The 27,817-nt window shown below is 53.7% G+C and overlaps 2 protein-coding genes across 2 annotated transcripts in view; one reads left to right on the forward strand and one right to left on the reverse strand.

Moving 5' to 3' along the window:
• RHOF (ras homolog family member F (in filopodia)) overlaps positions 1-4,889 on the forward strand; it is a 13,212-nt gene extending 8,323 nt beyond the window's left edge. Inside the window, exons 3-5 of the mRNA XM_012663550.1 lie at positions 2,076-2,185; positions 2,276-2,410; positions 3,347-4,889. Of these exons, the coding sequence (XP_012519004.1) occupies positions 2,076-2,185; positions 2,276-2,410; positions 3,347-3,511 (410 nt within the window). The 3' untranslated portion in view covers positions 3,512-4,889. The remainder of the gene's footprint in view (positions 1-2,075; positions 2,186-2,275; positions 2,411-3,346) is intronic.
• A 95-nt stretch (positions 4,890-4,984) lies between these two features.
• The window catches only part of TMEM120B (transmembrane protein 120B), a 38,387-nt gene continuing 15,554 nt past the window's right edge, over positions 4,985-27,817 (reverse strand). Inside the window, exons 2-12 of the mRNA XM_012663551.1 lie at positions 27,698-27,816; positions 25,823-25,939; positions 21,606-21,665; positions 20,925-21,020; positions 16,594-16,683; positions 9,732-9,797; positions 9,189-9,250; positions 7,915-8,007; positions 7,231-7,295; positions 6,837-6,905; positions 4,985-6,454 (exon numbers count right to left, since the gene is read on the reverse strand). Coding sequence (XP_012519005.1) covers positions 6,341-6,454; positions 6,837-6,905; positions 7,231-7,295; positions 7,915-8,007; positions 9,189-9,250; positions 9,732-9,797; positions 16,594-16,683; positions 20,925-21,020; positions 21,606-21,665; positions 25,823-25,939; positions 27,698-27,816 — 951 coding nt within the window. The 3' untranslated portion in view covers positions 4,985-6,340. The remainder of the gene's footprint in view (positions 6,455-6,836; positions 6,906-7,230; positions 7,296-7,914; positions 8,008-9,188; positions 9,251-9,731; positions 9,798-16,593; positions 16,684-20,924; positions 21,021-21,605; positions 21,666-25,822; positions 25,940-27,697; position 27,817) is intronic.

The following is a 27,817-nucleotide window of genomic DNA, read 5'->3' on the forward strand; positions in this document are numbered from 1 at the left end:
GGCCACAACACTGTGAATTTTTAATGTAAGTTCAAATAGCCCCATGGGCTGGCGCCCACCCTGATCCCTCACCCCTTCTCATGTTGGGGGGACTCTGGCCGAAGGACAGCGTGGACGGTGCTTCTGGCCCAGCCACTGTCATCATGGCGGCTCCTGTTTAGTGCACACTCAGGGTCCCCATGCGTCAGGTGCACTGGCTGGTGACAGTCCCACGAGGTGGGTTTTATCACGATGTCCATGTTCCCAGTGGTGAACCCGAGGCTCCACAGGTGCTCTAAGTGAGGGTCGCGCAGCGAGCGAGCGGTGGAGCTGGGCTCCCAACTCGTGTCTCATCTGCCTCTGGCGCCCTTGACCTTAATCACTGTGCTGTTGTGGAGCTGGCTGAGGAATTTGGGGGGGGTCTCTCGGTTGAAGGGGAGCCAGTGGGAAGGGAGGGGGTGGCTGTGCTGTGTCGTTGGGGCCAGGTGCCTGGCTGTGCTCCATGGAGAGGCCACTTGTCCTAAGAGGCCTTCGGCAGGGGAGGAGCAGAGGGCAGGCTGGCGCCACCGGGCACCCGCAGCAGCTGGGGGCAGGGGGATTCCTGGGCCTCCGCGTTCCTTGCTCAGTGGGAGGAAGTCAGGACACCTTTCTGCAGAGGGAGCCGGGGGTCGCCAATGAGCCCGAAAGGCGCTCAGTTCTCACTGTGGGAATTGTTTAAAAATATCAGTGCCGAGGGCTAAGTGCAGCACACAGTCCTGGGGGCTCCTGGACCAGGGGGAAAAATAAAGGACATTCCTGGTGAAACGGGCGATACCCGAATGTGGCCTGTGGATTGGAGTACGGTGTCAGTGTCGCTGTCCTGGGCTGGATACTTCACTAGGACTGTGGCGGGTGAGAGAAGGCCCTTGTTCGTAGGAAATGCACTCGGGGCCATTACGGGGTACAGACATGGAACGTCTGCAGTTACCTCTCTCGTGATTCAGAGAAACAGAGTGTTTATATTTGGATCAAGCAAGTGGGCGAAAATGTAAGCACTGGGTGACTCTGAGTAAGGGAGTTCTTTGCACTCCACTGCAATTTCTGTAAGTTGAAATTGTCAATATAAAATTACCAAAAACTTTTTTAAAAGCAAAGAAATCCATCCAAGCTCAAGCCTTGCTCTGGGTTTGGATTCAGCTGCTGTTGGGGAGGGGCCAGGTGTTGGGGTTGTTAAATGATCCCCAGGTGAGGCCGGCCCGGTGGCTCACGCCTGTAATCCTAGCGCTTTGGGAGGACTGCTCGAGACCAGCCTGGGCAACATAGCAAAGCCCCCCACGGCCCCCCGCCCCCTGCCAATCTCTACAAAAAAATTTTTTAAATTTAGCCAGGCGTGGTGGTAGCACACACCTGTAGTTGCAGCTACTTAAGAAGTCAAAGCAGGAATATGGCTTGAGCCCAGGAGATTGAGGCTGCAGTGAGCTATGATTGCACTCCAGCCCAGGTGAGAGCGAGGCTCTGGTTTTAAAAAAAAAAAAAAAAAAAAAAGTATCTCCGGGCGAGTGTGTTGTGCAGCCGGAACCAACAGCCCTGTGCAGGGTGAATCTGGGTGGGGAGGGTGCTTAGTGTTATTTCCAGCAATCCCCCACTCCCGCCCTCCTAGCATTTGCAAGAACTGGCAGGAGGAATTCAGCCGAATGCATCGGAGCCAAGGAAGCCAAGGCTGAAACAGGCCACACAGCCTCTGGGACTCGGGGGCACCCATGGGCAGGCCCAGCCCCGTGGGTCTGAATCTGCGGGGAGGGCTCCAGCCTGCACTTGGACCCCAAGCATCAGGGCAGGGGCGCACATGGCGATCGGCATCACCGCTGGCAGCACTTGCACACTGAGTCTGTAACTGGGCCCAGCTCCGAGCACTGCATGGGCTCGATCTCACGTGTCCTTTGCCACCATCTGGACTGTGGGCTGCCACCCCCGCTTTATGGATAAGGAAACTGAGGCCTAGAGGCACAGAGTCACTTGCCCGGCTCCCCCACCCTCACCCATCAGAGTCCAGACAGTGGACTTGGGGTGGACACGGAGGGGGTGCCCCCTGACCCCCACCTGCCCTCTGGTTTCAGGCCAGGAGGACTACGACCGGCTACGGCCCCTGTCCTACCAGAATACGCACCTCGTGCTCATCTGCTACGATGTCATGAACCCCACGAGCTACGACAACGTCCTTATCAAGGTGAGGCCACTTCCTGGCCAGCCTGACTGTGGGGGTGGGGGCCCCGGATTCGGGGCCGGCCTCAGCCCTGATGCCCTGCCTTCTCCCCAGTGGTTCCCTGAGGTCACGCATTTCTGCCGTGGGACCCCCATGGTGCTCATTGGCTGCAAGACAGACCTGAGGAAGGACAAGGAGCAGCTGCGGAAACTCCGGGCCGCCCAGCTGGAGCCCATCACCTACACGCAGGTCAGCCAGGGCCCCCACCACCCCACCACCAGGGGCCATGATCCTGGGCCACAGCGGTGGCTAAAAAGCCTCCCAGACCTCTGGCCTTTGCAACTAGGGTGCCTTAGTGGCCCTTTAGGGAGCTGAAGCAAGCAGGGCTCGAGGAATAGTAAGTTTTAAATATCGATAGCCCTTGGATTTGAGCACTTTACATTTCTCGCCTCATTTAATCCTTGTAACCCTGAAGCAGGTGCTGTGAACATTCCCGTTTACAGAGGAGAAACTGAGGCCCAGAGAGGTTAAGCGGGTTGCCCAGGGTCACACAGCTCCACACCTGAAGTGGAGCCAGGATCTGTCCCGCTCACTCGGGCTGCAGAGTAGGGGATGAGAGGGACAGGCCCTTGCTTGGAAGTAGCCTTCCCTATCCACGAGAGTAACAGGCACGTCCAAACCCTGCAGCTTTTTGGGTGAGGTGTGGGAGAATAAATAGAATAAAAGGAGTGCAAAGGGAAATTAATAAGAAACTTTAATGAAAAGGACTAAGCCTTGATAAAGGTAAATTCATTTTAAAAATAATTTTTTTCTTTACCTCATGGCAAGCTCAGTTGCCTGAAGTGTGCTTTCAGAGAAGAGAAGGCGAGAGGTGTAGCAAAGTCCTTTCTGTCTTGAGGCCTCCCAAGCCTGGGAGCCCCAACCCCAGCTCTCAGAATTCAGCCTCTGCCTGGAGCTGGACAGAGGGCGGGGTGGGGGCCGGGCTGGGCTTCTCCCGCAGCCCGTGGGCAGCGCCCAGCAGGCCCCACGTCCCATCCACACACGCCCCTGAGGGTCAGCCCTGCAATGGAGGGGAGAGGGCCCCCAAAGCCAGCCCCGCACCCCTAAATCCATGAGGCATCAGGTGGCCCCGGAGGTCCCGTACTCTGGGCCCCCTCACCTAACGCTGGCTCCTTCCCTACCCAGGGCCTTAGCGCCTGCGAACAGATCCGAGCTGCGCTCTACCTGGAATGTTCTGCCAAGTTTCGGGAGAACGTGGAGGACGTCTTCCGAGAGGCCGCCAAGGTGGCCCTGAGCGCTCTGAAGAAAGCACAGCGGCAGAAAAAACGCCGGCTCTGCCTGCTGCTCTGATCCTAGCGATCCTAGGTGGCCTTCATGACAGCACTGACAGGGCCCGGGTCCCCAGGCCCAGACTGTGCCTGGGATCCTGCCTTGTCCCCAACAACTCTCTGGCACCTGGTGTCTGGGGCCTGCAGCTAGACTCTTGAACATTCTGGAACTCTCTCCTTTCCCAGCTGGGGCTCTGACCACAAGCCCAGCTCCAGGCTTACACTGGAGCGTGGTAATGATGAGGGTGCTGGATCCTCCTCCCTTTGTGCCCCAGAGCCAGTGTTTGTCCCCAGGCCTCAGGAGTGCACTCGTCACAGCCTCCACCAGCCACGTGTGTGCCCGGTTGCAGACCCGACTTACACTTAAATCTACGTCTGGGAGTGGGCGCGTGTGCATCTGGCGTTGTTCCCCACGGGCACCCCGCTGCTCCTGCCACCCGCCTCCCTGGGCTCCCGAGATAGCCACGGCTGCATCCCCCAGCTTCTTCCTTCCTTCCCATGGGAACTCGGGGCACGGCGGGGCTGGGGCCTATCAGGAGAACACAGGCAGCGGCCCCGGATGAGGGCCTGGCACACCCCCAGCGCCCGCCTGCCCCACATGGAAGACGTCAGCCTCAAGCTTCGGCTTGGCCACCATCTCTGCAGAGCTGGGCACATGTGCACAGGGGGAGAGGAAAGGGTCTCTCAGCAGTAAGACCTACACCCTGTCCCAGCCGTCTGCCCGCTGTGCAAGGTCTCGTCTAACCCTCTCCCCCGCCCCCGCACTGTTGGAGACTCAGGATGGAAAGTGCCACGAGCTCCTTGTGTTATCTTGAGCAAGTCGGTTCTCTCTAGAACATCCTCATCTGCGACACAACAGGATTGGTCCATTTAAATAGTCGTCCAGCTACCTACCTTCTGTCCCTCACAGCCTCTGCTTCTGCCAGCACATGGCGTCCAGGAGCCGCGACCATCCTGGCCTCCTTCGAGAACTGACACGATCGACCCCCTCCCCACGTGGGATGGCTTCTCAAAACCGGTCAGCAGACCGCCTCGTGAGCAACACCAAACACCTGAGCCCGGAATCGCCTGGGAGCGCTGGGGTCGGGGAGCCAGGACTGTTTGAACAAGTGCCCCAGGTGATTCTAATGCCCACCAGAGACAGAGAGCTGCCCTGTGCTAGAGATCCTAAGATGGCATAATGGCTTCAGGTGGCACCTGCCCTCCCCACCATCTCCTGCCTCAGCCCCCCTTGCCCAGTGCTGGGGCCTCAACTAAACCTGTGCTCAGCAGTCAGTCTGCCAAGGGAAGGAGACCGAAACCCACCCCACCCCAGCTGGGCTCTGCAAGGCCCTGCCATCCCATGGAGAATCAACCAAGGACCTGTTGTTCTGGAAGAATCCAAGGCCTTGTGGACAAATAATGGTCTAGGGGAAAAGTCAGCAAACTACAGCCTGTGGGCCACGTCTGGCTACGGCCTGTTTTTGTAAATAAAGTTTTATTGGAACACACCGCGTCCGTTCACTTATGCATCGGCTTTTGCCCTGCCACTGCAGACTTGCCCAGTTGCCACAGAGACCCTCTGGCCCTTTACACGGTTTGCTGACGTCTCATCCAGGGCAAACCCAGGCGCCTGAGAAGGGCCAGAGAGGAGACCTGCGTGGAGAGCAGGCAGGGGTGAAAGGGAGTGGCGGGGCCTGCGGCAGGGCGGGGACCAGTTGCGTCCTGTGGGAACATTCCACGTCCTCCCATTTTTCTAGGGGAAGCAGAAATCTGGATTTTTATTTTGGTTACAATGTAACTAATTTTAAAAATTTAAAATCCCTTTGAGGGCCAAACAAGGCATGTCTGTGGATGCCAGCTGTGAAGCCTGGTCCAGGTGGATCTGCAGGGATGTAGTTAAGGGCAGCTGAGGCCCACGGAGGGGAGAAGGGACAGAACCTTCAAGCGCACCGGCGGCCTCTCCGCATGCCCTGCTCGTACAGAACCTCACAGGAGGCGGGGACCAGCAGCCTTGGCCTGGCCTCCCTGGGCGGCCTCTGGGGCGAGCCTGCTCAGACCCCTCCCCACCCCCACATTCCAGAACCTGAGCTGGGAGGGGGAGACCGGAGAGTTGGGCGACGTCCATGATGGCTTAAGTGCCAGCCAGCGCTGAGGGTCTTGGTGCCACTCCCAGAGTACTCGCTGCAGGAGCGGGCCGGTGCGCCACAGGGTTCAGGCAACCCCAGAGAGGAACGGAGCTTCCGGGGTCGCTCAGAGCACACAGGAGCTGGAGCGCCCTCTGGTGGTGACCCTCAGGACCGCCCCGAGTGGCCCCAGTGGCCACAAGCGGGCAAGCCAGGAGGCACAAAGAGCACGAGGCAAAGGTCAGTGGTTCTCCCAGAACTTGAATAGCCCCCGGCGCAGGAGCTGAGCTTACAGCAAAGGCCGAGGCCCCAGGGGAGGGAAGGCTCTGCGGGTGCCGAAGGGCTTCATTCCACCCCGCGACCGGGACCAGGTAAGTAGCAAGTCAGCAGAAATCCAACCCCGGCGAGGCACATCCAGACCCCAATGTGAGGGGTTCAAATGACGGGAGTGGGGACAGAGGGGCTCCCTGAGGCTTCAGGCCTCTCCCCCAGGAAGACTGGCCCAGTCCCAGCTGGGACATTGGGAGGACCCAGTGTTAAATATGTCATAAATAGGTGGGCTAAACTGTGCGCACAGGCGGGGTTCACAGTTCTCATGTCCAGCAGGAGCCAGGCCTGGGCCCTACAGCAACATCACTGGCCCCTGAGATGGCTGCGGCCGGCGCTGCTGGGGGCACTCGGCGGCCCAGGTGCCACCAGACCGATGGCTCAAAGTCTGGGGGCCCGGGGGCACAAGAGTCCGCAGCTCATGGCTTCTTTGTCTTGTTTCTGTTCTTCTGGAGTTTGGCATGCACGACTTTGAGTGTGGTCAAGAAGTTGCCGAGGAAGAGGACGAGAAACGTGAGAGCCAGCACAAACACCTGGAGGGGCCGGCGAAGCAGCAGGGCCCAGGGGCAGAGAGAAGGGGAAGCTCGATCAACTGCCCTGCTGCAACCCCCACCCAACCCCCTAGCAAAGCCATCCCCAAACTGTGGGTTTGCCCGCAGAAGGCAGAGATGTGGGCGACCTGGGTGACAGGCAGGGGCCTTGGCAGCGTTCTATGGGGAGGGCCTCCCTTGCCTCCCTCCCATCCACCCACCTCTCCCAGGCCCCAGGAGCAGAAAGCTGGGGCAGCAGGGCCCCACACTGGGTGGGGGGAGGTGGCTAAGGATAGACTTCTCCCCACACAGGCACAGGCCTGCCCGCCACCCCCTGCCCCAGGAACCTCCTCACCAGCCCTCGCGCCCCCCCCAACACCCATACCTGCCATTCTTTGCATTCCTCGTGGCTGGAGAGCTCGAATAATGTGACAGCATTGTAGAGCTGCCAGAACTGCAGAGAGGGAGACAGGCACTGCTCAACCTGGTCTCCAGGTTGCCCTTGGAGACTCACCTGGAAAGCCAGGGAGATGGACCAGGCCCCCCCAGCTTTGATATCAACCACCCAAGACATTGCCACCCTCCCCAAAATGAAACTGTGGACACCCTAGGCCAGAGCAGGTCTGCCCTTGGTGTCCCTGTGCCCAGAGGTCTGTCCTGGCCCCAGGACCCCGTGGGGCCGAGCACGGGGATGGCCAGAGGACGGAGAGGCCTGAAGACCTCCTGTTCCCGGGGGTCAGCCCAGACAGGAAATACCCACAAACTCCAGGGGGACTCACGTGGCCACAGAAGAGGAAGGGCAGGAGGAAGGTGAGGCCCCGCCACATCCAGGACTGGAAGCCTTCTGCGGGGAGGAGGGAAGGGAGGCATGTGAGGGGCTCATGTCCCCACCTGGCGCCCTACAACTAGCCAGGCACAAACACAGGTGTGCAGGGGGGATGGCCCCCACCATGACAATAACAGCCCTTGTTACCAGGCCTGATGGCTGTCACTCCTCAAAACAGGGCCTACTTACAGGAATTCGATGGAAATGATCATCTCAAAAAATAGCCGAGTTTTATTAAAAAGTTTCCCCTGAAAGTTTGGACAAGGGTGTCTCCAGATGTTCCTGACTGGGCTCCCCTTGGGTCAGGAGAGCTAAGAATGTGTTCCCAGTGTGTATACATTTATATATTTGTACGTACTTCCATGTAGGCATGTTATACAGAAAGTAGATGCACAACCAACACTAGACTAATATTACGTACATTATAAAACACGGATGAAAAACTAGACCCTTCAAAGGATAAGGCAGAGGCCCAGCATCGGTGCCTGGCACTCGGCTGGCCTTGCACTTAGCGCAAGCAGAATCTGTGATGAATCATGAAAAGCAACACGATGGAGGACGGCGCGTGGCTTCGCTGCGTGGCAGGTCTCGCTTGGACGTGCTTCTGTGCATGCCCCTCCCCGCCCCAGCTACTCACCTACGGTGAGGTCCAGGTGATTCCTCTCCCCCAGGGCCCGCAGCCGGTAGAGACAGCCCCGCTGGTAATAATATTGCAGGAACTGGACGCAGCCTGCAGGGGGAGCACAGCGCCAGGTTCAACAGGGGCCACCTCCTCTCTGCCCCAGGTCTGCAGGCTGGCGGGTCTTCACTGGCCAGAGGGCAGGGAGGGCGCCCTGGTTACAACCCTCTCCCACCTCCGACACACACACTTTGGTTTGAACTGGCTTGATCCCTTATCCAGGGATACAAAGAGAGCCCAGGCTGTGAGAACCCATTTATGCCCCAACTAGATGAGAAACTTCTGGAGTTTCCCTAGGCATACAGCAGGCACTCAATAGATGCCTGCTGGAATGCAAGATGTGCCCCTGCTGTGTTGGGAGCTGTGTGCCACACCAAAGCACAAGAGAGTTCCATACAATGGGATACTTTGTAGTTGCTAAAATGAGGAGGTAAGGACGTGGACAAACAGCCGTGGTAAATTGTTAAAATCGAAGTTTTTAAAGTGGGTTGTAATCGTCAAGTTCCATGTACAGAAAGATCCCACATGTAAAAAATATACATATGCAATACATAGTATGTATTTATGAATAAAAACATTTGGAAGGACATAGATCTTAATTAACACTGATCATCCCTTAGGGTGGGATAATATACAATTTCCATTCTTGGCTTTAGACATTTCTATTTATTTGCAAGCAGGTTTTTATTTACAAATTCAGTTGTATTTTTTTGGAAAAGGCAATATGCACACGGTATAAAATTCAAAGGGAACAAACAGGTTCTCCGTGAAAAGTGAAACTCTCTCCCTGTCCCCAGCCATCCAAGCCCCCTCCCCAGAGCCCAGAGGCAACCCTGGGGCCAGTTCATCGTATACAAATCCAGAGCTATTCTCAAATGAAAAAATATATATATTTCAATTTTGAGGACTTATTTAAGACTTGGAAACAAGGTTAGTGGCCCGACACTACACAGTTCCCAAAGGTTGCAGCTGGTCTGACCTGGGGAAGGAACAGGTGGGGGCTCTGGGTGGGGGCTGTGGTCCCAGCCCTCCCTCCCCAAGGGGGGGGCTAGAAGGTAGGATGGAGTTGATCTGGGTGGGGGGACAGCTCCTTTCTGAATTTCTGGGACCCTCCCTTCCCCAGTCTGCTCTCCCTTCCACACACGCAAGCACTGATGTCAGCTGGGGGCCCCCCTCAGTGAAAGCCACAGGAACCGCGCCCCCTCCCCCAAAGCTGGGCAAGAGACACTCACTCTGAAAAATTGAAAACGCTAAAAACTGATTTCGGAACTTCTGATAAATGAGTCCATTAGGCCTGGAGAGAAGGCAGGGGGAAAAACAAAGGCGGGGTGCGCCGTAAAATCAGACACTCATCCCCGCCCCACCTGTTCCAACGGGGAGAGAAGCAAAGGTTTTCAGGTTAAACCGAGGTCCCCGATTCCTGCCCTTCTCGGTCCCTGACGCAGGACCAGAACTAGGGGAGCCCACATAGTCACGCTGAAACCCAGGTTCCTGCCAGTCCCCTGTCCTCCAGTCTGGTTTCGTGCCACAGCCTCGTTCGATTCCTGTCACCTCCGCACCAGCCAGCGGGGACCCTAAAACATTTCCCAAAACATCCCGGGAACACCCCCCAGCCGGCTTGGCGAGGCCCCTAGGCCAGGCCCTGGCCTAGCTGTCAGCCCATCCCTGCCTTCCTGCCCGAAGTCCAGCCTGGACGCCGTCCCATCCGCGTCAGCCCCTCCCGGCTACCCGGCTTCCTGGGGAGAAACGCGGTGGGCACGGGAGCAGCTACTCACCAGGTCAGCATCACTCCGGACAGGAACGTGGAGACGTAGTGGTGAGACACCCACCAGCCTTTAATTCTCGGGGAGGAAGAGAGAAGGAGAGGTGCTCAGGCGGGGGGGACACCAGGCATCTGCCTCCCAGCCCACGTGGGCCAGGGCTGCCCCACGGCTCGGAAACAGCCTCTGGGAGTAAGAAATGGACCCAAGCCATGACCTTGCCCTTATTTCTGCCCTACAGAGCCACAATCCCACACCTGCAGATTAGCCCAGAGACCCACTGAGGCTTCCAGGGGTTTCCGCAACCCTCAACACATCCCAAATCTCACCCGCCTTCAATCCCCACCTCCCTGTCCTCTCCTCCCGTCCTCCCCAGCACTGAGGTGCTCCAGGCATCTGGCTTTCCCTTGAACTCACCAAGCCTGTTGCCACCTCAGGGCCCATTTGGACTGAATTGTGCCCCTGCCCCACAATTCCCATGTTGAAGCCTAACACCCCCCAGTACCTCAGAATGCGACTGTATTTGGAGCTAGGGCCTTTAAAGAGGCAATGAGGTTAAATGAGGTCGCACAGGTGGGCCCTAATCCAACATGACTGGTGTCTCTGTAAGAAGAGGAGACACACCAGGGATGTGCGTGCACAGAGAAGAGGCCGTGTGGGGACATGGGAGAAGGCGCCCTGGGCAAGCCATGGAGAGAGGCCTCAGGAGAAGCCAACCCTGCCAGCACCTTGATGTTGAACATCCGGCCTCCAGAACTGCGAGAAAATAAATTTCTGCTGTGTAAGATGCCCAGTCTGCGGTGTTTCGTTCTGGCAGCCCCAGCAGAGTAACACGGGGTCTCTGTACTTGCCGTTCTCCCTGCCTGGCTCCTGGGCCAAATTCAAGTTTCATAACAACCATCACCTCCTCAAAAAGGCCTTCCCTGGCCGAGCGCAGTGGCGCACGCCTGTAATCCTAGCACTCTGGGAGGCTGAGGCAGGAGGATCGCTTGAGCTCAGGAGTTCAAGACCAGCCTGAGCAAGAGCAAGATCTTGTCTCTACTAAAAATAGAAAAATTAGCTGGGCATGGTGGTGCGCACCTGTAATCCCAGCTACTCAGGAGGCCGAGGCAGGAGGATTGCTTGAGCCCAGTAGTTTGAGGCTGCAGTGAATTATGATTGAGCCACTGCACTCTAGCCTGGGTAACAGAGTAAGACCCTGTCTCTTAAAAAAAAAAAAAAAAAAAAGTTAGCTATTTAAGCAACAGCCTGTGTGTGCCTTAGGAGTTACAGTGAGGGACAAAGTTTTATGTAGCTCCATATTCCCAGCACTAACAGCACCAAGTAAACAACAGGCACTCAATAAATGTTGACAGGAATAATGTCCAGGAGGTATGGCTGGTGAAAGCAGCAGCTAGTCTGGATGCCACCAGCACAGAGGTGACAGGAGATTGTTGCAGGCGCCATGTGAGTTCATGGGGACAATGTAAGATGTCCATCTACTTCTTTGTCCCCAGCAAACCCTCAACCTCACCAAGTATCCATCTCATCTGTCAGAGTCTACGAGGATCTCTGGCTCCAATTTTCTGACAGCAAAGGCAGTTGGCCAAACCCTCAGACTCTAAGGTTGAAAAGCAACCAAGAGGTCTCTCTGCAACCTCCCCAGATCCCCGCAAAGCCACACATCAGCCCTCAGATCTTGGTGGGCCCCACCCTCCTTTGTCCTCCTCCCGAAGCTCCCCTGAGAAACGTCCTCTCCCTGTCTAGGAGCAGCCTGTGCCAGACACAGACTCCAGGCAACAAGCCTGACCGAGCAGCAGCTTTTAATTTCACAGCTCGCTGTGCCCAGAGCCCAGCTCTGACAGATGCCACCAATAAACACAGCTCAGTGACATCGGGTGAGGCTAGAAATTGCTTCTTGCCCGGCCCAGCATTCACGAGCCCCATCGTCCATCTGCACACCCTAGGGCTCTGGGCTGGTTTTGTGCATGTGTGTTTATACAGCAGTTTTATTGTGACATAATTCAGATACCATATGATCCGCCCATTCAAAGCGTACAATTCAGTGGTTTTTAGTATATTCACAGAGTTATACGACTATCACTACAATCAATTTTAGAACCTTTTTATCACCCCAAAAAGGAACCTAGATGCATTAGCATTCACTGCCTGGGCCCATTTTGCTACAGAAATAAAGCTTGCAGCGGCTTGTGGGCTTTTTCTAAAGAGCAGACAGAAGACAGAAGAGCGGTGCATGCACGGCCAGAACATAGAGCATGACCTGGTATCTGGGCCTGTGCCAGGGAGAGCATCGCTTCTTTCAGGACACATTAGCCATGTTTGTTAGTGTGTGGAAAACATGTGCCACAGCCACTATACAAGCCCAGGCCGTTTCTTGCTTTGTGTTCCGGGTTATCTAGACAGCTGGAGAATGGCTTCTATACTGAGGGTCCCTGACCTGCCTGCCACCCTCTACATGTTTGTGCCCAAGGATAGGCCCCTATAAAAGCCAGTCAGGCTGGGGGTGGTGGCTCACGCTTGTAATCCCAGCACTTTGGGAAGCCAGGAGTTCAAAACCAGCATGGGCAACACAGAGAGACCCTGTCTCTACAAAAAAATTAAATAATTAGCCTGGCGTGGTGGCTTACATCTACAGTTCCAACTACTCAGAAGGCTGAGGCAGGAGGATCACTTGAGCCCAGGAGTTTGAGATCAGCCTTAGCAACATAGCAAGACCCCTTCTAGAGTACAAAAAATCAGCCACGTGCCTGTAGTCCTGGCTACTTGAGAGGCTGAGGCAGGAGGCTTGCCTGAGCCCAGGTGTTTGCAGTGAGCTATGAGCAGGTCATTTGCACTGTCTCTTAGAAACAAACAAAAGAAAAGCCAGTTAGAGCCAGGTACCCTGGAGAGCTCACTAGAAAAGCAAACATGATGGGCGATTCATTGACTCATTATTCCGTCTTGTCCCACAACTAAATGCAGTGGACATGGCTGTTTTGCCCGCTGTCAGTCACAGCCCACCCTGCTTCTGGGGCCTCCGCTTTCCCGCGGGGAACTCAGTCTGCGTAGGGTGTGTGTGTACGAGGGGGTAGAGCTGAGGTATATAAGGGGGCACATGACCCAAAGCCAGCCAATCAGGATTCTGCAGCCCTCCGGCAACAGTGATTGGCTCCAAGGTCAGCATGTGACCCAAGCCTAGCCAATCCAAAGTCTGCCTCGAGATTCCAACAAGATGGGGACAGCTCTCTCCCCTGGGGCTGCTGATCAAGCAGGAGGCTGGTGGCCTGGGCTGCAGGGGCCGATTAGCGCTGTTCCAGCCCTTTTCACCTCCTTGACACTCCCAGTTACATATGCCCATAAGTTCCCCTCAGACTTAGTCCCTATGGGGTGGATTTCCATCATTAACAAAATTTGCAAGAGAAGTTGACGCTGACTGAGCTAATGAGCTACATTTCTTGGGAAGCATCAGACACAAACTAGGGTGGCTCCGTCTCACAACAGAGAAGTCCCCACCCCAACGCCTGCTTCCCTGACCACACCCCCAGTCCCAATTCAGTGCAACCAGGAACAAGACAAAGAGCCTCAGTCAGACCGAGTGGGCAGCTAGCCTCTAGGAAGTCCATGTGGTTCGGCCCCACTGTCCCCAGAACCTTTCCTCATTGCGGAGCTTGGGTTTGATTCATTTCAACAAAGACCGTGGGAGTGCTTCCTGGGTCCCGACCCTGAGTTCCAGACCTGGCTCCTTCCCCATATGGCTCAGAGATGCTTCGGTGATGAGAGAGGTAGAGTTCATCCCAATCTGCACCCCTCCCACCACCTCCTCACCTGCTCTCTCGGAATGGTTGCTTAGCTATTCCCTGGTCAGAAGCCAATGGGAGGGGAAACCTCAAAGGCATCTCCCTTGCCCGCCCCCAGGATAAACGAGCTCCGAAAAGGAGCTGAGGGAGAGTGGAGGCTGAATATCCAACAGATGTTGAGGATGAGTCACAAGTTTTAGCCACCCAGATTCAGCCCACCTGCCTTGCCCCTTGCCCACAACAGTCCTTCTAGAAGATGGCACCTGTTTGGGCCACCAGCCCCATTCCAGACTCCACTCACCCATCCAAGCCCCTGCCCCTGGCCCACACAGGGAGGCAGGACTGGAGGAATGGTTCCGCTACAACTTGAAATTCCTTAAACCACATTTGCCAAGAAGGAGTCTTTGCCATTAAAAAAAAAACTCTGTGAGTGTCCCCAAAAGGCACAGGTGAGACAGTCATCTCGGCATCCCTCACTTAGTGTCTGGTACTTAGGAGATGACCATAAATGTGTGACTGAATGGCAGATGGGGTGAGAACAGACCCTCTTGCAAGCTCAGAGACAACCATGCCTGCTGTCCCGTCAGAGCATGAGCTCCGGGAAACCCAGAAAAGCTCCTGCTGAACTGCTGGCAGGTGAGGCTTGCCCCCTTTAGTGCCCCGCTCTGTTTTCCTGGTGAGCCCCACACCTGCAAGGACCCTGGTCAGTCCTACTTCCTTCTCTCCGGTAACCGCCCACACGCAGCTTGTCATACTAGGAAAAAGAGCTGTCCCGAGCAACTCTTAGCAAAGTAGGATGTCTGCTAGAGGCACGGCATGCCCCTGAGCAGAAGGGTGAAATGCCAAGACTGATATAGGAAGCCCAAGGGTACAGGAAGAGGATTAGCCACAAGGAAGCCTGGCCTCTTGCCTTGGCTCCATTCCCCACTATAAACTACCCTGGCTACCCTCCAACCACACCCAAAAGCAAAATACTATTCATTCTAAAATTAAGGAAAACTATGAATGTTATTTACTTGGTAAGTTTTCTACTTTAGTGTTTCCCAAAACATGAGGAGCATACCAAGTTTTAGATGATACCAGAGTGCGACACTAGATAATACTGAACCACGTGGTGAGAAGTCCTCTGTTTGGTTCTCTTTCCAGTCTCCTGATTAAGTCAAGGAGAGAATCTCGGTTGCAAGATCTGTTCATCTCCCTTTTCCCACAGACATGCAGAGAGATGGCAGGCCTCGGGCTCCAAGGATTGGGAAGCAAAAACAACTGACTTCACTAACTTCTAAGGTGAAAACAAAAGGATATTTTTACAGGACTCTTCCTGCAATTGATGCTGGTTTTCCATGTATAGTGGTAAAATAGTTTCCTTTTAAAATAAATCAACATTTATTTAAGTAAAAAAAAAATGGAGGCTTAAATTAAAATGAGGAAATTGTCATCTGGGTGCTACGTGGATATGGCAAAAATAACGTACAGTTTGAGAAACACTGATCATTTCTAAATGGCTACGTGCTTACAGGCTGCGTTCCTAAGAATCACCAGCCCCCTCAAGAGGCTGGGAGGAGGGGAATACTTGTCCTTACCTCTTGGCTCTATGTTCAGGGTAAGATCCAGCAGGGTAGGGACCTGCCATAGAGACCACCAGGCGAAAAAGTGAGAAAGTGGCAAATTATCTGGGTACTGGGTACGGTTGGCAGATGCCCGTTGGTCTGAAACACACGGTGGCTCCTGGACGTTCCTTATTAACCCCCAGGAAGGAGGAAGTGCAGAGAGTTGGGAGGTTGTTACTTTTTGTTTCAGGAAGAAACAGGAACAAGACTGGCATGCCGAGGTTCAAATGGCCATCCCAAAAAGGAATCTGGGCCTGGTGCAGTGGCTCATGCCTGTAGTCCCAGCTACTCGGGAGGCTGAGGTGGGGGGATCCCTTTAGCCCAGGAGTTCGAAACTAGTCTGGGCAACAAATGGCAAAAAAAAAAAAAGAAAAAGAAAAAAGGAATCAGACCTTTGGAAAATGGGTTCCCCAGGTGGCAAGACATGGGTCTTAACTGGGTCCCAAAACTCAGCTTAGAGGCAGGCAAGGCAGGAAGGAGACTAGGAGAAAATAGTGGGGTTTCTTACACTCAAAGCCCTTCAGAGATGGGGGAGCAAGGGAACCCCCCATCTTGCCTAAATTCATTCAACACCACTGTGACACAATCATCCTCCCTCAGGGGACTCTGAAACAGCCCAGAGAGGGGACACGACATGCTCAGGGTCACAGGCGTGGCTCAGCAACTGCCCTGGGACTGGAACTCAGGAGCCCTCACTCCCAGCCTGGCCTCCGTCCTCCTCGGCATCCTCTCTTTGATGGGCAGGTTTGGCCTAAGACCCTCATCCCCTGCCCACTCTCCTCTCCATCTCCTGGTGGAGGACTATCCACTCTTGTCATCAAAATCCCTTCATCCTTCTAGTGACAATATCCCAATTTTCCTCCCAATACCCCACTTCTCCTCCTGACACTCAGCTTCCAATGATGGCTACAGGGGTGGCTGTGAGGCTCAAGCCTGGCCAGTCACAGCAGTGCGTTCTCTGGAGACTGGACTGGTCAGGGACAGGCATGTGATCCTGTCAGTGTCTGGACCCAGCCCATGGGATCCAGTGAGAATGTGCCCCGTTCGCTGAGAACCCTGGAAATAATGACGTGTGCCTGGAGCTCCTGGGTGCCCCTGCATGGAGCCTGGGAATAAACACAACACAGTAGATGGCAGAGGTGACAGATGGAGAGAAACTGGGTCCTGATGACACTGTCTGAGCACCTGAATCAAGCCTTACCTGATGTCAGACCAATGGGCCTGTTCTTTTTATGAGAAAATGTATTTCCTGCTATGTTAAACCAGTTTGAGTTAGGATTTCTGTTGCTCAGAAGCAAGAGATTGACCATAAACATGATGCTGCTTCAACAGCAGCAGACACAGTTTTCCTCCTCCCCAGGTCCGGACAGCCCCAGAGCCCCCGAGGAGGAAGGGAACAGAGGCCGAGGGTGTGGGCCCTCGCCTCAATCCCCTTCATGACAGGCTTCCCTTTGGCTCCCTCTGTGCCCTCCAAAAAGCCGGGCCCCCAAGTACCTGGAGCCGTTGCTGATGAGAATGCTCTCGCGAATCGTCAGGGTGCAGTAATACCACACCAGCAGGAAGTTAAAGACCTCGTCGGTCACCCTGGTGAGGAAAAGCGAGGGAGTAGATGTGAGAAGCAGGGACAGGGGTTCCACCCTCGCCCTGCAGAACAGCAAACCAGGTCGAGGGCTGCCTGCAGCAGGCGCTGCCTCTGGACACCCCACTGACGCCAGAAGGCAGAGGAGTTTGTCCTCTTGTGCGTCGTCTCTCCCCTGGAATCCTACACCCCTCCTCACCGTGCTACCTGGACCCTACCTGTGCTTCCAGCTCCTTCCCTGACCACCCAGCCCAGGGCAACCTGTCTCCCAAATTCTCCCTGTGTGATATGAAATCTCTGGTGGGATGGTACACAAGGACTTTAAGCACAGGAAACTTCATATTCTAAGTTGTCTGCGGTGTCAAGATGTAAACTCCTTCTGAACCCTTAACCCAGCTGGAAACCTTCTTACACATACAAGAAAATCCCCGTGGGCCATGCAGCGTGGGAGACTGACTCAACGCCTGCGGCTCCGCGATGGCGACCACAGTGCGTGCTGGGCTGTGGTCAGTGTGGAGGGGGACAAACACACTGTTGCCGGGCTTGGCAGAGACCCACCGGCCTCAGACTTGCCTTCTGTAAACGGAAAGGCTGAGTTCCTATGTGAGCGTCCCTGGGTGAAGGGATCCTGGGACAAAGCCAGTGACAACAGCCCTCCACCGTCATCCTTCTGTGATTCTGACCTTCCCGTCTCTCTCCTATCAGCATCCATGTAATTACATCAGGTCCACCTGGACGATTCAAGGTAACCTTCCATCTCGAGATTCTTAACTTAGTCACATCTAAAAAGTCCTTTTTTGGCCGGGCGCGGTGGCTCACGCCTGTAATCCCTCCACTCTGGGAGGCCGAGGCGGGAAGATCGTTTGAGCTCAGGAGTTTGAGACCAGCCTGAGCAAGAGTGAGACCCCGTCTCTACTAAAAGAAGAAATTAGCTGGACAACTAAAAATATATAGAAAAAATTAGCCGGGCACGGTGTGCATGCCTGTAGTCCCAGCTACTCGGGAGGCTGAGGCAGGAGGATTGCTTGAGCCCAGGAGTTTGAGGTTGCTGTGAGCTAGGCTGATGCCACGGCACTCTAGCCCAGGCAACAGAGTGAGACTCTGTCTCAAAATAAATAAATAAACAAATAAAAAGTCCTTTTTGCCACGTAGGGTAACTTACAGGTTCTAGAGATTAGGACGTGAACATCTCTGGGGACCACTATTCAGTCTACCACACCACGCTGCAGACATTCTGGACCCTGGCAAGAGCCTACAGGCCTGGCCCTTGAAGCAGGTGCGCTTACCACGTCCACGTCTGCAGGACTCCCAATTGCTACAACATGCCTGGGGGCTATCTCAGGCCACCAGAGCGCGCTCTGCTGGTCCAAGAGGCAGATCAGAAGGGCGGAGGAATTAACAACCCAGGGGCAGTCCCCAGCTCCCCCAACTGACAGCTGTTGGTGGATAAATACCCCAACTCCCTCGCCCCTGAGGTGGGATAGCTCCGAGGCACGTGCTACGCTGTTCCCTAGCTTCCCGGCAGTACTGAGCGCCAGCTACTCACAGAGTAAGTCTTCTTTGTCTCACTTTCCTTTCCCCCACCAGCATTTCCTGGGATCGCGCCCCAGCTAAACTACTGGCACCAAAATGCTTGTCTTGGGGGTTTCTTCTAAGGGTACCCAAATTAAGTACTACTTCCCATTTTACAGATGAGGAAACTGAGGCCCACAGAGGGGAAGTGAATTGCCCAGGATCACAGATGGTAAGCACCGGCATGAGATTCAAGCCCATCCAGCCCAAGCTTAACTCCGACCACCTCTTTCCTCCTGGTTCTAACCCCATAGAGCACAATCCTAACCAGACACAGCAGAGGCAGGTTTCATACTTTCCAGCTGCCTCACCAAAGCTCCTAAAGACCAGGCAGCACCAGCAGAGTAGGTGTCCTGAGGCCCACAGGAAAGATGAGCAAACAGACACAGGGAGGTCGAGCGCTCTACCCAAGGCCACACAGCCCATGAGTGGCAGAGCTGGACCTAGAGCCCAGGGCTCTGGAGGGTGTTGGCCATGCCCGGCTGCAGGCTTAGGGGCACCAAGAAGGGCCTCTGGGTAGAGCTCCCAGCCAGGAAGGGATCCCAAGGGGGCAAGAGTAAGGAAAGAGAATCCTGCTACTCGGACACACCAGATATCAAGCTGTGAGCTTTTTCGTGTATGTCCAGTCTTAGCACAAAGTGACGGTGGCACTAAAAACAAGCACTAACACTTAACAGCACCGACGAGCCAGTCACCAGTCTAAACACTCTACAGGTATAACTTACTGGGTCCTCACAATGCCCTACCAAGCAGCTCCTGTAACCCTCACTTTCTATGTGAAGAAACTGAGGTAGGGACAGATGAGGTCATTGGCCCGGGGTTAAAGAGCAGGGTGAGCTCCCCTGCAGGCACCAGGACACAGAGGAACTGCCCGTCCAGCCAGCCCCCGCTGTGTCCCGTGTTTAGCAAATGTAAGGTGTACTGGGTTGAGCAGCATCCCCAAAATTCACATCCACTGGGACCCCAGAATGCGACCTGATTTGGATATAGGCCCTTTGTAGGTGTAACTAGTTAAGAGGAGGTCATACTGGGTTGGGGGGGGGCCTAAATCCAACGACTAGTGTCCTTACAGGAAGGCCATGAGAGACACACAGGGAAGAGACCATGTGACAACAAAGGCAGAGACTGGAGTGAAATGACTTTATGCCAAGGACAGCCAGCGACCCCCAGAAGCCGGAGAGTCAGGAGAATCCTCCCCTGGCAGCTTCGGGGCCAGCACTGTCTGGCCAATGCCTTGTTTTCAGACTTCGGGCTTCCAGGACTGGGAGGAAATATATTTCTGTTGTTTTGGCCCCCCAGTTGGTGGCCCTTTGTCCTGGCAGCCCTAGGAGACTAACCCAGAAGGGGGTGGGGAGAAATGGAAACACCCGGGCCCTCGCAAGCCTCAGGACTTGGCAACACACTCGGGCTTTGCCCTCTGAGGGCCCGGGAGGCCCCGGCGCGAGGGGATCCAGTTGCACACCGAGAACTTTTACCCCCTTCCGAGGGACACGTGGGAAGGCGTTACTGGTGTGTGCAGCCTTTGCCCTCATGGAGAGGCCCCAGGCCCCAGGCAGCAGGTGGGCACAGGCCCAGGGCCTAAAAGAGCCTTTGTTAGGACATTCAAGTGGCCAGACAAGCAGCTGACTCCCAGCCAAGCGCCCGCCAGGAAACCAACCCTTGGCACGTGGGCCGAATGCCCGAGGTGTTCTTGGCTGCCTCCCGCAGGGCAGAAAATCCAGGGCCAGAGGGAGGGACGAGACCCACGGGGCAGGAGCCTCAGCCTCTCACAGCCTCTCAGAGCCGCACGGCCTTGTCCTGCGCGATGGCAGCAGCTGGGCTCTCGAAGCACCACCGCGTGCCGGCCTGGCTGAGCGTGTCCGTGCGGTGTGGACTCACTGAATCATCACGCCCTTGTGAGGCAGGGACTGCCGGCCCCCTCGTTTTACAGATGGGAACACGGAGGCCCAGAGGGAACGTGCCCTGAGCCAGCTGGTCTCAAAGCCAGGATCTAAACCCAGGCAGTCTGGCCGGGCTCTTTTTCTTCCTTCTGGCATCCTTTCTTTTTCTTGTAATTGAGATATAATTCACATGGCATAAAATCTGCCCTTTTCAAGTACACAATGTAGTAATGATCTTTAGTGTATTCACAGAGTTGTGCGACGACCACCATTACCTAATTCCAGAACATTCTCATCGCTCCAAAAAGCAGCCCTGTACCAACAGCAGTACCCGCCTCCTCCCCGCCCCAACCCTGGGCAACCACTGATCTACTCTCTGTCTCTATGACTTTGCCTGTTCTGGACATTTCACATCAATGGAGTCATACTATGTGGCCTTTTTGGGACTGGCTTCTTTCACTTGGCGTGACGCTCCCAAGGTTCACGCGTGCTGTGGTGTGTACCAGCCCTTCGTTTCTCCTCCTGGCTGACAACATTCCACTGTATGGACACGCCCCACTCGGCTCTTTCTTAACTACTGCAGAGCAAGGCTTTCCTGGCAGCCGTTTAATAGGTATGCGTCGGATGCGTGCAGGGTGGACAGGCTGCCGTCTGCCAGAAGTGGCCCTTCTCTACCCTACACCTTGTCACGCCAAACACTGCCGCTGCAGAAGCAGGGCTGACCCTGGATCCCTCTGGAGCCCTCTCCCCCAGGCCCCTCCTCACGCTCCACACACGTCGACAAACCCTGTTACCTGTAGTGAAGGACAAATCGACATGCCACCGCGCCCAGGAGCAGGATGATGGTCAGGTAGAGCTTGAACTTCTCATACTCGTCCTTGTAGGCGAACCTGCCAGGACAGACGCCCCCAGGAAAGGTCATGTGACTGTCACTACTCCACTGTCTGAGTGTGGGACACTCAGCTCCATCAGCTCCTCGACCTGCTGCCACTCCCCTGTGCCACAAGGACCTTCCCAGCCCACTAAAGGAGAGTCCTGGCCTTGAATTAATGGTGGTGATCAATTAGGGAAAGAAGTTCCCCATGTCCCTGGACTCCTGGCTTAGGGTTCTAGGCCGGGGTTGGGAATGAGTGGGAGGCAGACACAGGGTCTCCTCCCTCAGCTAGCTGCTGTGGCAGAAATGCCAGCATTTGATTTTGCCTGGAAATGGGATGGATTCAGGGTAGACAGGGCTGCCCGTTTCCCATGAGAAACAGAGCCATTTCCTGTGGGAAACGGGGAGTCCTGTCTACCCACCATACTGTGAAAGGAAGGAAGGAAACCTCCCCAAAGTGGTCTCCCCCTGAGAAGGAAAGTGTCAAAAATACCAAAAGCCAGTTTTTTTATTTATGCAAAAACTCTAGCTTAGACCCATCTTCCCTGAGTTGAAAGAGCAAACTGCCTGGATTCCTCTGAGCCTCTCTGGGCACACTCACTTGGCCTGTTTGCTGAGGAGGGTCACGTTCACGTTGCCGAGCACCAGATTCAAGTAGAGCCTGGAAGGAAAGACCTGTGAGGCCCGAGACCCTTACAGGCAGCGCCAATCAAAAACATTCAAACTTACCAAGCACATGCTGAGCCCCCAATGTTAGAAGACAGGCTGCTAAGCTTAGTGGTCCCACACCAAGGGAGAATGGTGATTAACGGGAGAACCGTACAACTGTGACACATGACAGTATGACAAGCCCATCCCCCATAGAAGCCGGCTTAGAGACTATTTCCCAGCCTCCCTTGCAGCCAGATGTGGGCATGTGACTAAGCTGTAGCCAATGAGGTGAAGGCATGGATACGATCTCTAGGTCAATTTAAAAAGAATTCTCTCTAAAAGCAAGGCATAATGGGCTGGGCACAGAGGCTCACGCCTGTAATCCTAGCACTCTGGGAGGCCAAGGCAGAGGGATCGCTTGAGGTTGGGAGTTTGAGACCAGTCTGAGCAAGAGCGAGACCTTATCTCTACTAAAAATAGAAAAATTAGCCAGGTGTGGTGGTGCGCGACTGTAATCCCAGCTACTCAGGAGGCTGAGGCAGGAGGATCACTTGAGCCCAGGAGTTTAAGGTTGCTGTGGGCCAGGCTAATGCCACAGCACTCTAGCCCAGGTGACAGAGCAAGACTGCATCTCAAATAAAAAGAAAGAAAAAATAAATAAATAAATAAAAGGCATAATCCTTCATAAGTGTACACATCTTAAATGTACAACATGATGACTTGTTACATATTTACACATGTAACCAACACCCAGACCAAAGGATAAAACACTTCCAGCCCTAGGAGGTCCCCTCATGCCCAGCCCACCCCAAGACAGCTGCGCCCCACCAAAGGTAGTGACTGTTTGGTTTCCTATCACCATGGATTCATTTTGCCTATTTTTGAACTTCACGTAAATGAACACAGTGTGTAATTTTTCATGCCTGGCTTCTTCCCTCAATCTCATGTCCATGAGATTCAGTCACGTTATATGCAAATCTGCATGTTCTTGTTTCTCATGGTGTATAGTATTATACTTTGATAACATCACAATTTAGTTATTCCTTCTACTGTTGATGAGCATTTTGTTTTCAGTTTTAGTTGTTTTTGTGTGGGTGGTTAGAGTATCAAAAATCTACTCTTTTAGCAAACTTCCCGTACATAATACAACATCACTAACTCTAGTCCCCCTGCTTTACGTTAGGTGTCTAGACTTATTCATCCTACATAACTATCACCTGTACCCTTTAACCTACATCCCTCCACTGCCCCGCACCCCTGCTCTTGGAAATCACTATTCTACTCTCTGTTTCTATGTATTTTATTTTTTTTTTTAAAGATTCCACCTATAAGTGAGAACATGAAGTATTTTGCTTCCTGCGTCTGGCTTGTTTCACTTAGCACAATGTCCTCTGGGTTCATCCAGGTGTTTTTAGTTTTTGACTAATTACAAATAAAACTGCTGTGAACATTCTTTTTCTTCAATAGAGATATAATTCACATACCATAAAATTAACCCTTTTAAAGTATGCAAGTTAATAGTTTCCAATATATTTACAATATTGTGCAACTATCACCCTTACCTAATTCCAGAATATTTTTACCTCCCCAAAAAGAAACTCCATACCCATGAACAGTCACTCCCCATTCTCCCCTCCCCCCAGCCTCTGGCAACCACCCATCTACTTTCGGTCTCTATGGATTTGCCTACTCTGGACACTTCATATAAATAAAATCATACAATATGTGGTCTTTTGTGTCTGGCTTCTTGGCTGTGAACATTCTTGTACACAGCTTTTACAGGCAGGACATAAGCACCCATTTCCTTTGGGAATATACCCAGGAGTGGAATTTCTGGGTCACGGTGTATGTACGTATTCAGCTTTAGTAGGAAATGGCAAATGCTTATTGTAAAAGGTGTATCTGCTTGCCCTCTATGGTCTGTTTCACCCTTCCTGGAAATGTGACGGTACAAGACAGCTTTGGCCGTGCAGATGAGGACAACTCCCCAAGTGGTGGTGGAGCGGTAAGCTGAGAAAGCCCCAAGCAACTAGATGACCACGAGTCCCCCACCTTGGCCCCCTCGCCTCTGGACTGTTGTGTGTGAGAGAGAAACCTTTCACTGAGCCATTGTATCGTTGGGTCTCTGTTACAATAGCCTGTACTCTAACACACTAACAAAGGTGGAAATACAGAGTTACAGGACCTTGCAGAAGAAGAGTAAATTCCACAGAGGGAGAGGGGTTTGGAAAGGCTTCACTGAGGTGATAACATTTGAATTGGGCTTTGAAGGATAAATAGAAATTTGAGAGGAAAAAAGAATACAGAAGAACCTTCTTTCTAGCTATGAGTGGACTGCAGGGGCATTTCTGGTCTGGTGTAACTGAACGGAGGTGTAAGAGGACATCTATTTTCCTGCCTAGCACACAGTTCCTACTTCCTGAAAGGGCAACTGCAATTTCCCTTCAGAGAATTGCATTCCCCCCTAGGCCCTCAGGGAATGCATGTGACCCAGGCTTGGCCAATCAAGGCAGTGCATCCTCCTGATTGGGTTAAGAATGGTCATATGACACCATCTAAGCCAATGAGAATCAGCCCTGGGACTTTTCCCAGAATGACTAAGGAACAGACTTTCTCTACTAGTTGATTAGCAGAAAGGATGCAAGAAGCCCAAAGCTGCTCGGCACCAGTTTACAGAAAAAACCTACTTAAGAATGAAACTCATATACTGGAAAAGTGAGTAAAAAAAAAATACTAAATGAGAGGCAGGTCCTACCAGGATCATTTGAGTAGCAGGATCCAGCCCTACCTGAAGCTATTCATGGACTTTTAAGTTACATGAGCCAATAAATCCCTTAGTTTTTCTTAAGCAATTCTGAGTTGGGTTTTTTGTCATCCACAAACCAAAGATTCCTGACTGACATAAGATGCACAGAGGGTCGGGTGCGGTGGCTCACGTCTGTAATCCTAGCACTCTGGGAGGCCGAGGCAGGAAGATTGCTTGAGCTCAGGAGTTCGAGACCAGCCTGAGCAAGAGCGAGACCCCGTCTCTACTAAAAATAGAAAGAAATTAGCTGGACAACTAAAAACAGAAAAAATTAGCCGGGCATGGTGGCACGTGCCTGTAGTCCCAGCTACCCGGGAGGCTGAGGCAGAAGGATCGCTTGAGCCCACAAGTTTGAGGTTGCTGTGAGCTAGGCTGACGCCACAGCACTCTAGCCTGGGCAACACAGTGAGACTCTGTCTCAAAAAAAAAAAGATATGCACAGAGGACTGGAGAGAGGGGAGCCAGGAAGGTGGATTTCAGTGACACCGTGAAAGAGTGTCATGAATGCTGGGCTGTTGTAGAAAACGCAGAAAATGATCACCTATCTTGTGAATTTTAAACAAACAGCAAAAAAGGAGAGGCTCAGAGGAATGGGTTAAGATGTAACAGGGCTGGCAAGCCACCTGCCACCCCACTGTGGGCCTAAAAGGAAGCCCCTCCTCCTGGTGGGAGGCTCTGCCTCAGTGCTAGGCCGAACGAGGAAACGGGGTCAGGCTAAAGCAAGGGGACATGCTTAGCAGACCATGCCAGGTCGCCAAACAACACTGTTAAGGGGTCTATCTGGAACAAAGCAGCAATGGTGTCACTGGAGGGGGCAGAGAGGGACTTCTTTGCAGGGAGAAGATGGAAAGAACTCAGGCTTCAGAGTCAGAATACCTAGTGTTCACATCCTGGCTTGGTCAAACCTGGCTGAGCCACCTGGGCCAGATATTCCCTAATGTCTCCGAACCTTGTCAAAATACGGATACCTTAAACTGATGCACCAGGTTATGGAAGGTAAAATAAGAGACGTCAAGGGAGCTCCCAGGACAATGCAGAGCATGCAGCAGGCACTCAACACATGTTTGATCTCTTGGGAGAGAATATCTTCCCTCTCGACCTCAAGTGCACCAGGCATGTGGCAGGTGCTGGTTCCTCAGAAAAGCCCTCCCAGGAATGTCACTACCATGCGGCGGGGCAGAGGTCCCCTCCTGGACTCCTGGAGAACATGTGGGAAGGGTCCTGGCTCCTTCTCTTCCCTGCCCTTGCTCCCCCTTCCCCTCAACCCAAATCCCCAACAGGCAGGTGGGAGTTCCACAGACCAGGTGTTCTGGGCCTGGGCACCTGCCCGTGGCAGGGGCAGGGGAGTCTCCAGCTCCTACCCGTTCTTCTTGGGCAGGTAGGCCTCCATGTCGAAGAAGACATTCTGCCGCTCCTTGATGTTCGTGGCCATCTGCTGAACAAGCTCCGCCTCCTCCCGGCTGGCATGGCGCTTGTACCTGTGGTCAGAGGTGCAGGCGCAGAGGCAGGGGTATTACTCAGATGGAGGAAGACTTTGGACGCCCTGGGCACTGCCCTCCACCTTTCCGCCCCGACACTTCTTGCAACTTCAGTTCTCTATCTGCACTCTCCGGGCGTGATGCTGGCTCCCTAGTAGCCTTGCAACCTTGGGAAAGTCCTTGAACCTCCCTGCCTTATTTTCCATACCTGAAAAATGGGGATAACATCAGGCCTGCCCCACAGACAATACCCTGACGAGGATTAAATGAGCACGTACAGTGTAAGCACCTGGAATAACACTTGACACATAGTATAAGCTCGATGGGTATTTACTGGCATAATCTCCTTCTTCTCACTATTCCAAAGGATACCCTAAGGATGGCTAGGAGGACACGCAGACAGGCACTTAAAAGCATAGGCAAGGCAACCAATTAAAGTCTGTTATTCTTCGGTAACGTTTCACGCTCAACACTAGGAAAACAAGGCAGCAGACACATTGGAATGGGAGGGGTCCTTAGTCTAAGAAACTAATTTGTGGGTCAACCTTCTAACCGAGTGCTTCTCAGCTGGGGACACTAGGCAATGTCTGGAGTCATCCTGGTTGACAACAGGAGTCAGGGTGATGCTGGCACCGAATGGGTGGAGGCCAGGGAATGCCGAGGAACAGCCTCCGGCAGCAAAGAATTACCGACAGTGCCGAGGCTAAAAAATCTCAGACTGAAAAAAGTCACAGGACTCTGAGTTCTGCCATCAGTAAGATGCGTTTTTCCAAGACACATCTAGTGATGTGTCTACCTGGACCCAACCACGCTCTCCACCCCATGACTAGTGGGCCTCCGTTTCCAAAATGGGCAGCCAAGCCCAGGGGCATAATCGGGACCTTTCCCAATATCGTCCGCAGGAAAGAGCTGACCAGGAGTCACAAACGCTGGAATGGAGGCCCAGCTAAGCAACTCAGGACAAGTCACTTGGAGCCTCAGTTTCCCTGCTTGACTAGAGGGTTACAGCATCCACTGGCCCCCTTCACCTACGAGGGGCGAGAGTACTTCCAAACCATGAAGACACAAGTATCGGGAAGTGAACACGAGCAGGGCTCAGGAACTGAGCTAAGTCATGAGCCCAAGCACATCCCCACCAGGGATGCCAACCTCGCAGCCCCTACGCCAGAGCCCCTGATGGGGACAGCATCCCACACCCACGAGAAGGACATTGGCTGTTTACCTGTCCAGCAGGGCTGCTTCTTGCAACAGCGCCTAGCTTTTATCCTCTCCTCCCCACCCGTGTGGCTCAGGTAGGGGCTGTTCCCCCCCCTCCAAGGTCCACACACTGAGCCATGACATAGTCTTGCCCATGCACATTCTCAGTAATTGGCTCACGAAGAGCACACAGCCAACCCCAGTCAGTGGGGATCACACCGGCACATGTGCTGAAGTATTAGGAAAGAGAAACTCCTTCTGCTGGGGTGGCAAAGCCAGCGGGAAGCAAGGCTAGAGTACATAAGCGGGCACTGCTGCTGGGCATCTTGGTGACCAGGACAGGACAGTCGGCCTGAGAGTGAAGCCACCCTAGAGGAAGACAGAATTAGAGGAAAAAACCAGAATCCTACAAACACCCTTTGACCCCTGGATCCAGGGATGCCTGAAGCTAACCTGGTCCTGGTTTTTTTCCACTAAAATTTCCATTCTCTGCTTAAGCCGGTTCTGAGCTGGGCTTGTGTCCTTGTGAACCAGGGAGTCTGGCGTTGGGGCCGTGCCTACCTCTGGAGTGTGCGCTTGAGGTCCTTGAGGCGCTTCTTCTGCTTGCCGATGGAACCGCTGCACAGTGTCTGCAGCGCGCTCAGCTCCTCCAGCTTCTGCCTGTAGATCCTGTGCGTCTCC

This window comes from Propithecus coquereli, unplaced genomic scaffold (assembly GCF_000956105.1).
Source record: "Propithecus coquereli isolate 6110/MARCELLA unplaced genomic scaffold, Pcoq_1.0 Scaffold81, whole genome shotgun sequence".
Lineage (NCBI taxonomy): Eukaryota > Metazoa > Chordata > Mammalia > Primates > Indriidae > Propithecus > Propithecus coquereli.